The sequence below is a fragment of the Prunus dulcis genome, chromosome 6 (assembly GCF_902201215.1).
Source record: "Prunus dulcis chromosome 6, ALMONDv2, whole genome shotgun sequence".
In the NCBI taxonomy this organism is placed as follows: domain Eukaryota; kingdom Viridiplantae; phylum Streptophyta; class Magnoliopsida; order Rosales; family Rosaceae; genus Prunus; species Prunus dulcis.
This window is the reverse complement of record NC_047655.1, coordinates 21,360,630-21,371,772: the sequence shown is the minus strand read 5'-3', so window position 1 is coordinate 21,371,772 and position 11,143 is coordinate 21,360,630. Positions and strand designations below refer to the sequence as shown.

At 37.5% G+C, this 11,143-nt stretch overlaps 2 protein-coding genes across 3 annotated transcripts; one reads left to right on the top strand and one right to left on the bottom strand.

Annotated features, from left to right (window-relative positions):
* Nucleotides 1-1,295: 1,295 nt before the first annotated feature.
* Nucleotides 1,296-6,499, top strand: LOC117631949 (formamidase-like). 2 transcript variants are annotated; one of them, XM_034365293.1, is made up of 7 exons: nt 1,296-1,855; nt 3,978-4,215; nt 4,366-4,556; nt 4,752-4,987; nt 5,203-5,446; nt 5,537-5,644; nt 6,175-6,499. In XM_034365293.1, exons 1-7 carry the CDS (start codon nt 1,541-1,543, stop codon nt 6,295-6,297), a joined length of 1,455 nt encoding a protein of 484 aa, XP_034221184.1. In that variant the 5' UTR covers nt 1,296-1,540; the 3' UTR covers nt 6,298-6,499. The 2 variants fall into 2 exon arrangements, with proteins under 2 accessions (XP_034221184.1, XP_034221185.1); XM_034365294.1 differs by lacking the exon at nt 1,296-1,855 and adding an exon at nt 3,414-3,730.
* Nucleotides 6,500-7,065: 566 nt separating this feature from the next.
* LOC117632166 (queuosine salvage protein-like) lies at nt 7,066-10,378 on the bottom strand. Its single transcript, XM_034365586.1, has 7 exons — nt 10,175-10,378; nt 9,907-10,047; nt 8,882-8,980; nt 8,382-8,458; nt 8,139-8,247; nt 7,709-8,037; nt 7,066-7,371 (listed from the first exon to the last, which is right to left on the bottom strand). The coding sequence occupies exons 1-7, from the start codon at nt 10,242-10,244 to the stop codon at nt 7,279-7,281; spliced, it is 918 nt and encodes a 305-aa protein (XP_034221477.1). The 5' UTR covers nt 10,245-10,378; the 3' UTR covers nt 7,066-7,278.
* Nucleotides 10,379-11,143: the final 765 nt, after the last annotated feature.

Sequence of the window (11,143 nt, the reverse complement as noted above, 5' to 3'; positions counted from 1 at the left end):
CGTCCGCGTGTAAGTGCCTTTTTGTTGTTAATAATTGTGGTTTAATCTTATATTTATATTTATTAACGACTTACAATCAACCACGAACCAACGGTGTAGCTTTTCTCCAAAACAAATAATCAACAATCAGTGGCTTTGTAGGTGGGGACACAATTAGAGACTGTAGTCCTATTCGTCAGTCACAACATAACAAATGGAGCTTTTGTTTTTGGTGAATTAATGACCTCATCTACAGTACATAGATAAGGTCATTTGACAAAAAGTCCAATTCCGTACACATACCTAACTTAATTGTTATTTCGTATGGGGATAATGTTAGTATTATGATCAAGTATTCATCCAGATGCTACACCAACTCAATTTATTATTAGTTCCTAATATTTCACATATTATGATATAATTGACACCATAAACATACCCTTATCATTTATTGGGATAAGAGGCATTGCACCATTTAAGAAAAAAAAAGGGATATTGTTGACAGTCATGAAAATGACGACAATGGTCCTAAACTTGAAGTAACATGTTCATTGACATAGGATTCCCTTAGTCTAATGTAATTATGCCATTAATACTATGGCAGCAGTTTGTATACCATAATTCTAGGCCAAGTTTCCAATTTGTTTGAATAACTCACTAAATTTAAAGGCATATTAAAGGAAGAAATGGATTCCGACACTTAAATTTTGTCCATTTCAGTTTGCGAAAAATACTAGGATATCAACATTTGCTAATACATTCTGATCCCTTTTATTCCCCAAAATGAAAAAAATCTTTAACTCTACCTTCATTTCTTACTTCAACATGCCTTAAATTTTGTGAATTATTTAATCGAATCGAATCCTAAGTACTAATGTGACCCTAATGAAATTATTACAAAGCCCTACAAACAGCTGTTGGGACCAGCAATCAAGTAAAGGAGAGCAGCAAATTTCCTCTGTAAGAACAAACAAAAGCTCAAGTAATAATAAATAAAAGAAAAATGCAGCAAAATCCTGAAGATTCCAATTTGTGGGGTCCCCTAAGAAGGCAACTTGGGTTAGCTTAAAGCCAATTTCCCATCTCAGAACCATGATGATGGATAAGTAGCACCTTAATCGAGAAATGTTTCCCCCTTCAAGCCAATTTGTGATAGTCAATTGGCCCCTAAACCAATCGGATTGGCATCTGCTGCAGTAGAGTTTCAAACTTTTAGGTGTTAAATCAAGGTGTACGATGTTGGAATGAAATCAAAGACCAATAAAAATTAACCACATAGATCAAAATAAAGTTTCCCAGTACAGGGATTATTCTTTAATCAGTGGCTAAAACTTTTGACAGTGCACCAGAGCAGAAAGTTCTTATTCTCAGGCAATGGCACCAGTTAGAACTCTGGTGTTACATCTCTCATGGCTTTTCATATAACATGAGCACAAAAGAAACTTGACAAAATTTCAATCAGCTCAATGTGGTCCACCCACTTGAATGAAAAGAAAAGTATTATTAAGTGGTGTACCTATCAGGGCTGTCAAACTCCATCTCAAGATGAAAGCTGCATTTGATGACTTCAGCCACAACAAGGAATCTTTGCATCTTTTTATCTTACCTTTCCCAATTGCCTTCATCAAAATCAAAACAGCAAAACTTGGACATAGTTATGGCATCTTATGGACCAAGACTGGTTGTGCCTATAGATGTGAAGAAGAAACCATGGGAACAGAAGCTTCCACTTCACAACCGATGGCACCCGGACATACCACCGGTGGCAGAAGTTACAGTTGGAGATGTTTTTCGAGTCGAAATGGTGGATTTTAGTGGAGGTGGTATTACCAAAGAATACACAGCAGAGGACATCAAACATGCCAATCCCTCCATTGTAAGTTCCCCTTTTGTGTGTTTTGCATATTTTCCACTTCTGTTGCATAAAGTTTGGAAGAGCATAGAAGAAATGATATCAATGGTGTGAGCAGAGTATCATGCAGTTCTAATTTTGACCAGACATAATCAATTATTTGAAGTCCAACACAATCAGTTTTTCCATGACAGATTCTATAGGAGTTACGAATCATTTCTTCATTGTTCAAAACTTATGATTTTCTTTCAATTGCATGTTTTACCTTTCGTTTGAGTTTCAACAAAAATTCCATTGAGGGACACACCTAAGTAGCAACTCTACATGTTTCTAGGTAATATCTATGAGAACAGGAAAATGAACAAGGCAGAAGGATTTTATTCTGCAGATACACATCCAAACAACTCTGATTCCTATTGCCACGTCTACAAACTTGTAAGGCCTTTTAGGTCCAATGGTCCCTCAACTTACACTCGAGTTGCATTTGTGGTGGTCCCTCAACTCCACTTCCGTTAGCAACATTAGTCCTACGTTAGATTTTCTGTTAAATTTGAGTCTAAACAGTCATTTCAAGCCTAACACCATCACTCTCACCAGCTCCACGACCCACGCCACCATTTTGTACCTGGACAAGTCCGCAACAATCACAACCCGCCCGACCTCCTTCATTATTCCTTCCCTTACCTCACTCAGCCTCAACTCCACCACCAACCACCCCCTTAAAACGACCTCCCGCAGCAGCCCCAATCCTTCAAATTCCCACACGACCCCACTCCCTTAAGACCGACCATCCAATTCCTCCACTTCTCACCCATATACCCATTACGAATCCAATACAAGGGGAGGTTGGAGAGAGACGGAGGAGGTGGTAGGAGGGTTGGGTATTGGGGGTTGGGTGTGTGGAGGATTTTGGTGGCTGCTGTTCTTCCATGTGCATCTTAGAGATGAAATACAGTTTTAACCATTAGCGAAACACTAGTTAAAATGGATATAAAGCTATTATAGCAAACCACTTTATGTTCTCTATTTTGTCTAATTTAAAATATTTTATTATTATTCTCTTTCTCTTTCTTTTACAAATCCAATATATTAAAAAATAAGTAGAAACCCAACCCACCAACCTCTCAAATCTCTCCCTCTCTCTCTCTCTCTCTCTCTTTCTCTCTCCTCCAGGTCAAATTCTCTCTCCTCCTTGTTAGATGTAGAGAACCAAAAGTTGGTTCTCCAAAATAGAGAGCCAAATAGAGAGTCTGTTGGAGGAGAATTTTCCTTCTTTTTAGCTGAAATAGCTAGAGATGAGAGGATGAAAAGTTTGTTGAAGATGCTCCTGGAAATGGAGTTATGGGACCACCACAACCATTTTGCGAATTGAGGGACGAAAATGGAACTGTAAGTTGAGGGAGCATTGGACCTAAAAAGCCAACTTGTAATGCTTTGATTTGTCAGCCAAATTAAAATAAGCAAAAATGTTGTGTTGTATTGTATTTGTCCTATATTGGAAAAAGCTAGATGGGGGACCCTTGGAAAAACATGTCAGTCCCATTTGTCATCCAACAATTGTATTGACGTCAACGTCCTTCCTCTTCCTCTTCCTCTTCCTCCAATGGATGCTGTTGTTTTGGCCTAACAAGTATATAAAACATACATCCTTACGCTCCCTGTTTTTCCATTATTTCATCTATGGCTCCTACGACTCCAAGACTAGTTGTGCCAATAGACTTGAACAACAAACCATGGCAGCAAAAACTACCTCTTCACAATCGTTGGCACCCTCACATACCCCCAGTGGCTGAGGTTAAAACTGGTGAGGTCTTTAGAGTAGAGATGGTTGACTGGACTGGAGGTTCTATTAAAGATGATGACTCTGCACTAGATATAAAATCTATAGACCTCTCAACTGTAAGTATGATTTTATCTTATTCAACAAAAACAAACACTTTTAGTTCAAGTTTATGAATATACAAACAACACTAAAGTAAGTTTTTAAACCAAAAGAAACTCCTATAACAGGTCAAACATGTTATATACTAAACCCTACTATCCTGATCTGAAGACACTACCAATATAATGTATCAGTAGTATGGACAACTAGAACATCTGGAATGGTGATTTAATGTTAAAGATAATAAGTTTTAAACTGCTCCAGGTTCATTATCTTAGTGGGCCAATTAGAGTTTTGGACAAGGATGGCACTCCAGCAAAGCCAGGTGATCTTCTGGCAGTTGAGATATGCAACCTGGGTCCTCTCCCTGGAGATGAATGGGGTTTCACAGCAACATTTGACAGAGAAAATGGAGGGGGTTTTCTCACTGACCATTTTCCTTGTGCAACCAAAGCTATTTGGTACTTTGAAGGGATATATGCGTACTCACCTCAAATACCAGGTGAATTATCAACCATTTCCTTTTCTTGTGCCAGTAATGTTATGAAAAGATTCATAAAGGTCCTCCTCCAAGCTTTTAATTAAGCCTATAAAATAAGCACAAAGTGGGGCTATAATTTTTGGTACTGACATAATTTTACATGCATGGCAGGAGTGAGATTCCCAGGTTTAACCCACCCCGGAATAGTTGGAACAGCACCATCGATGGAACTCCTGAATATATGGAATGAAAGGGAGAGAGAACTTGAAGAAAATGGACTCAACTCTATGAAACTATGTGAGGTTTTGCATCAACGACCATTGGCTAACCTACCATCAACAAAAGGTTGCGTCCTCGGAGGGGTATGCTAAATTGAAAACTTGTTAGGGAAACAAAATAATGATGAAAAACCTTGCAACAGGACTAAATTTCCATAATAGCTTTGCTGCATACTAAAAGTAAAATTCTGCAGCCTACTGCACGGAGATACAATAGTCATGATGTTCAACTTCTATCCCTAAAATCTAATTATACTAACATGTTGTGTTCATACATAGATCAAGGAGGGCACTCCTGAATGGGAAAAGATAGCCTTGGAGGCTGCAAGAACAATTCCAGGAAGAGAAAATGGTGGCAATTGTGACATTAAAAATCTTAGTAGTGGTTCAAAGATACACCTTCCAGTATTCATTGAAGGAGCAAATCTTAGCACTGGTGACATGCACTTTTCCCAGGGCGACGGTGAAATTTCATTCTGTGGAGCAATTGAGATGAGTGGTTTCCTGGAGCTCAAGTAAAAATTTCACACCTCATCTCTTAACATTTCTGTAGTCAAACTAGAGGCTTTGTTGAGCAAAGGCTGGAGCTGGTTAAAACTAAACTTTCTACTTTCACAATAGAATGTGGCATAACATGCCACACCCGTATACGCGCGCGCGCACACACACACACAACATATAGATATATATAATATAATTAACAGCTTATCCTATATAATCCTGTTATTAGGTGTGAAATTATAAGGGATGGAATGAAAGAATACCTTACACCAATGGGGCCCACTCCTCTTCATGTGAACCCAATCTTTGAGATAGGCCCTGTCGAGCCAAGATTTTCAGAATGGTTGGTGTTTGAGGGCATCAGTGTTGATGAGAGTGGGAAGCAGCATTACCTAGATGCAACTGTTGCTTATAAGCGTGCAGTACTGAATGCTATTGACTACCTCTCTAAATTTGGATACTCCAAAGAGCAGGTTTTTTTTCTCTCTCCATACCACATACAATAACATGCCATGCATGCTATTGTAGTCTTCATTACTGATCTAGGACCTGTCATGTATCAGAGCTACCTTCTGTTGTCATGCTGCCCATGTGAGGGAAGAATTTCTGGAATAGTGGACTCTCCCAATGCCATTGCAACCTTAGCAATCCCAACAGCTATCTTTGACCAGGTATCTATTTCTGGCCAACCCACTAACAATAATATATTACCTTTATAGTACTTTACCATCTACAAATGATTCAAGTTATACTAGGTTGCTTTTTAAACTGCCTAGTCAGATTACTGAAATTTGAATAGCTACATATCTATATGCTTAATGCCATAGATTGCATTCTATTCATAGATACAAATGTAAATAAGAGTCTTCTCTCCTAATTTGTTTCACAATAATTACATGATTCAAGAAGGAAAAATGAGCTCTTACAGGCAAAACAAAAGTATCACAATTCACAACATATAATAACTCAAATACACAGTAAACTTCCATTTTACTTGTAACTTAGATGATCCCTCAATGTATAAGCTATTGATAGACCTTTGAAATCGATCAAAAACTTTTTCATGCATAAGGAGAGTCGATATTCTTTCCTGTTACAAAACTCACAAGAAATTACTCTAGTGAACAGTAATGATTGTCATAAAGCCTGCTGATATGTTCAAATCATTCTCTCTACAAATGACAAACGTACATATGCACAGGATATACGTCCAAGAGCAAACAAGGTGCCAGTTGGGCCTCGGATAGTGAGGAAACCAGATGTCCTGAAATGTACTTATGATGGAAATTTGGCAACTACAAGGAACCCTAGCTCAGCAACATAACTATTGTCAAGAGCGCTCAGTAAATAAAAGTAGACACTTTGCCTGTATCTTCCATGCCTACCAAGTCATGCATGTACTGGGATATACAGAAAGTAGAACTGAATTGTCAAAGTAAACCATCCAAATTCTATATAAGCAACACAAACACATTGCACACAGGGGAAAAGATCATGAATAAATCGTGCAGAAAAATTCAACACTATTTAGCCTATCACTTCATGCATAAACCATGCTCTTAGCCATTTTGTCATCACTCCGATGTCAACCAAGTTGCTAATTCTAAGTTCTAATCAGCTGAGTCCACTTACACATTGACTTATATTGGCAATAATTTTTGCAAGCCTGCATCTTATGGTTGATTTTCACCACTCATCATCAAAAGAGCCTATATATAACAAGTTTATGAATGCTTCTGTGTGTATTGAAACCTTATTGCATTTCATATATATTGCATTCATATCTAAAATTGGCTAACTTAACAAACATGCAGGTTGTCAACACAGAATTAACATTCTAAGGATAGATCAGATCCATGATATAATTTTACATGGATGGTAGGCTTTACAGAATACAAACCAAGCTGAGGAACAAACACCTGCAGGAGTTGTGTTGACACTCACATGATGTGAGATTCAGTGGATTTATAACACAATATAAACAAAAAGCATGCATCAAATTGAACTAGTCAAACACCTGCTGCCACATTCATCAAATTTTATATGTTCACTAAAATCAGAATAAAAAGTGACACATACGGTAAATCACTTAGTTACCATAACATTATATATTGATCTTCATTAGTTCAACAGTAAAATTAGTTGGAATATGCAAAAAGCAGCAACACTTCTAAAAGAAAACAGGATGTCAGAAATTGTTTATCAAGCTCATCCAAAGACTTTAACTTGAAACTTCAAATCCAAAATATTTCCTTTATCCAAGTAACAATTATATAGCAAAGGGGTACGATAGAATATGGTCCACTTAATAATATATAGAGAGTGTCCTATGATGTTGCAGAGCAGGACACTGAATGCCAAAAGACCAAAGCCAAAGGTCTAACTCAATACTCAGCACCTGAAAAAGAAACCCCACAAGTAGAACAATCATATTAGGAAAAAGGGACTGAGTAGTGATGGTAGAGAAAAGGAAAATGAAAATCTACAGATTCAAGAAGATACAAGTTTATCCTAGTTTCAAATGCAGAGGAACAAAAGGGCCCAAACACAATTCACTATGGTGGGAACAAAACTGATGCAGGACACTTACAGATAAAATAAATAATCTGAATGTTTTATTACATAAATGTAGCCATGAGAAGACTCTAAAATTCATAAATAAAACATAACACACTAGGACCACAACGGAAAATAAGCTAATTGGAACTGCTCCAGGCAATAGTCTTTAATCGTACCTGCTTCCCTGATTTCATGCTGATCAACTCCTTCATTTTCTCCACAGCATATATGGAGCAAGCCCGTAATTCAACTTCCTCCTCACTGCCTGCATCTATTTGACTATTAGCCTCAATCGTGCTGGCAAGGGTCGCACTATATTTCAGTACACCAAGCTGCCGAAGCACAGCTGGAACAATATAATCCGCCATAATAGTAATTGAGCCAATGTCATAAAATTCTCCATATCCTTGGCCACCAAATGCACCCCATAAATCTGCTGCAAATATCTGCGCTCTTTTATACAAGAATACTTGGTGGCCTTTGTATACTGAGTGGTCTCGGAAACCTAGAAAGTTTAACTAATGACAGTCAATATGCTTGTTTCCTGGGGAATAACCCCTACAAACTGTGCAGCCATAAAAAAATATTTTCAACCCTAAAATATACCAGGAAAGTGACGAGTAACAAGAGCTACAAGCTTAACAGCTGATTTTCCACAGGACTCCACAAGATTGGATGCCTTGCCATCAAAGCTTCTCTCCAGCTCAAACCCAACCTAGGCCACAAAAGTTAACAATTTGGATTTTAGGTTACGTCAAATCATTAGTTCCAGAACCAGACTAATCAAGAAATCAAACAACATAAAACTTGAAGAATAAAAACTTCTATAAATGTAAAGGTAAATTTCACCTCATGCAACAAACGAACTCTCTCATCCTCCAGAGGTAGTGGCCTAGGCCATTTCAACAGCTCCCGTAGTTCAGGACCTTATAACAGAAACGATTTCAATCAAATTAATATTCAGTAGAAGAGTGTTACAAAGTCAAAATATAGGATTTAAAAGTGCCAAAAGGCCATTTCAACAGCTCCCGTAGTTCAGGACCTTATAACAGAAACGATAACAATCAAATTACTATTCAGTAGAAGAGCGTTACAAAGCCAAAATGTAGGATTTACAAGTGCCAAAACATGTTTACAAGAGCTCAATCCTTGTCCATAAATTTGAATTTTTACAGAGTCAAGAGTCTCCCTATTATTTGATCTCTCTGTCCTATTATTATTAATCGTTTTTCTTCTACCAGGGACCACGAAGTAAACTTGATATATATCCCAATTTGTGTGCACCTCACATTGGATGTGAAATAACATCTGTATGGGCATAAGAGATATGCGTTCAAGAAAATAAGTACCAGTGTACTTCTGAAGACGATCCACATCAAACACAGATTTGTCATTTTGTAGAGCTGCCTTTAGACCTGCGGCCAAATTGTCGTAATTTAAGTCCTTATCTGTCAAGAGAAAGTAAATAAAGAAAGAGTCAGCACAGAAATTTAGTAGATCACACTACAAATATATGTACAAAGATATGAATAAAATGAATCTATAACTCGCCCAAACTTTCATACTACGTCTTGATGTTTGGAAACATTTTCCCTCTATTATAGTTTTATTTTGCAGCCTTGAGGATCCATCTTCTTCGCTTTTACATTCTTAATTCTAGTGCTTAAAGTAAACCGAAATTTTTGTTTGCTTACAAGCATGGGTACTTTCAATTCAATATGATAAACACAAGTCATGTGTAAACTATTTAAGCCAATGAACAATCAGATGCTTGTTTTCAATGCATTTAGTATTTGCTGAAAGGGATACAAAGTTATTTGATATATGATCTTTTTCTTCAACTGCATATACTGCAAGCGACTAAAATATGGTTCCATAAGTAACTATATGAAACTGCACAACAAAGGACTCACACGGGGATGGATACACACATTGAAGTATTACTTTGACATGAAAAGACTTCAAATCTTTATAACATGGGCAGCAAGGGAAATTAAAATACTCTTTTGTACAATGAAACAAAAGCAGATAACTTAAGTTCTTAGTTGCAACACAATGGCCAACAGCTTGGCTCAGTCATAAAACAAAATTTGGAAAGGTGGAAAAGCATAAATACCTCTACAATTTGTGCTTTGATATGACTACCTCTACATTTTGTTTAGAATTGAATCCACTATTGTAGGTCATTATACTTGACTTAATCATAGTTTCTTAAACCAACAAGCAACAAAGTAAAAGTAGTAAACTTGACAAGGAATTAGATTGGCATGTTCAAAAAATGAAAAAAAACAAAGAAACCCATAGTTTAATTCAGTCTCATTGGCATCCATAATTAGAATAAAATGATATATGAGACGTGGTTGGTACCACCTACCAGGCCAAAAGCAAAAATTCAAAGCATCCAACACAAACAGGTACTGAACGGTGAGAGGCCCATTGTCAAAATAGTGAATTCCTTCGAAATCCCAATTCACCTTCGGGATTGTGTCTATAGTCTCCGCCACTTTCTCAATCCCTTCATCCCCAACAAATTATATTTTTTTTAAAAACAGTAAATTAAACGAAAAAGTGCACCAAAGCTAAGAAGCATAAAATGGGACATGCATTTGCTCAGCTGAAACAGAGACACAGTGTGGAGAGACCTGAGGAGTCGACGACGACATGAGAAGAATGGCTTGCGACCCAAGCCGAGCTAGCCCTGACATCGTCCATGACCGCAACTCAGTGAGTCAATAAGTCTGCGAGTGCCTGTCTGAGTTGAAACCCTAGGAATTTTGCTTTATATATGCGCCGCCAGAGAGAGAGAGAGAGAGAGAGAGAGAGAGAGAGAGAGGGGGGGGTGGCTGTGGTGTGGGACTTGTGCTGGTTTTTCCTTGTTCGAAGTTTCCCGCTTTCGTTGGGGGGGCGCCTTTTCGTGCTCCTCAACAGGATAATAACAAATTAATTATAATAAATATATAAATAATAATAATGCCTTTTTTGTATTGGTGGATTTATTAATTTTATATGTTTTTTCCCATTTTAGTACTCTCTGACCCTGCTTCTGAAATTCCATTCTGGGCCACAGACTTTTCCATGTATAGCCAGAGACCAACTCACGTGTGAAAGACCCTACGGGCTACAGGTACCCAGCGATACTTTGTGCACGTTTTCCATCTCTCTTTGGGTTGGGTTGGTTCAAAAAATTTATTAAATAAATAAATTCAGTGTGTTGTGCCTTTTTCTGGTCAAATTCATGAATAACTGAACTGACCACTCTCTGTCGACTGACCCAGGATTGGGATTTGGAATGGAGAAAGTATTGTATGGTCCAATTGTGGGGGGCCTGGTTGTCTTTGTACTATGGTCCAATTAAGGTCCCCATTTGTTATGGTCCAAGTATGGTCTGGTTGGATTTAGGTCAAACGAGGGATAAATTTGGTCTCATGGGGTTGGGTTCGCTTAAATACGGGGTTATTATATTGAATTCAACTAATCTCATGCTTACTTATTATGAATTGGATTAACTACTCCCCTAGTTAATTCTATTTCGAATTTTAACGTATATTTTATATAATTCATTTTGTGTTACACAAACACATAAAAAATTATAAATTAAAATCATTACAATA

Coding starts and splice junctions, on each gene's coding strand:
- LOC117631949 (XM_034365293.1), top strand. CDS start 1,541: ATGACTTCAGCCACAACAAGGAATCTTTGCATCTTTTTATCTTACCTT. Junction 4,557..4,751: donor AAGGTTGCGTCCTCGGAGGG/GTATGCTAAATT, acceptor GTTCATACATAG/ATCAAGGAGGGCACTCCTGA. Junction 5,447..5,536: donor TTGGATACTCCAAAGAGCAG/GTTTTTTTTCTC, acceptor GTCATGTATCAG/AGCTACCTTCTGTTGTCATG.
- LOC117632166 (XM_034365586.1), bottom strand. CDS start 10,244: ATGGACGATGTCAGGGCTAGCTCGGCTTGGGTCGCAAGCCATTCTTCT. Junction 8,981..9,906: donor GAATTTTTGCTTTTGGCCTG/GTAGGTGGTACC, acceptor TTCTCTTGACAG/ATAAGGACTTAAATTACGAC. Junction 8,248..8,381: donor GAGTTCGTTTGTTGCATGAG/GTGAAATTTACC, acceptor TTTGTGGCCTAG/GTTGGGTTTGAGCTGGAGAG.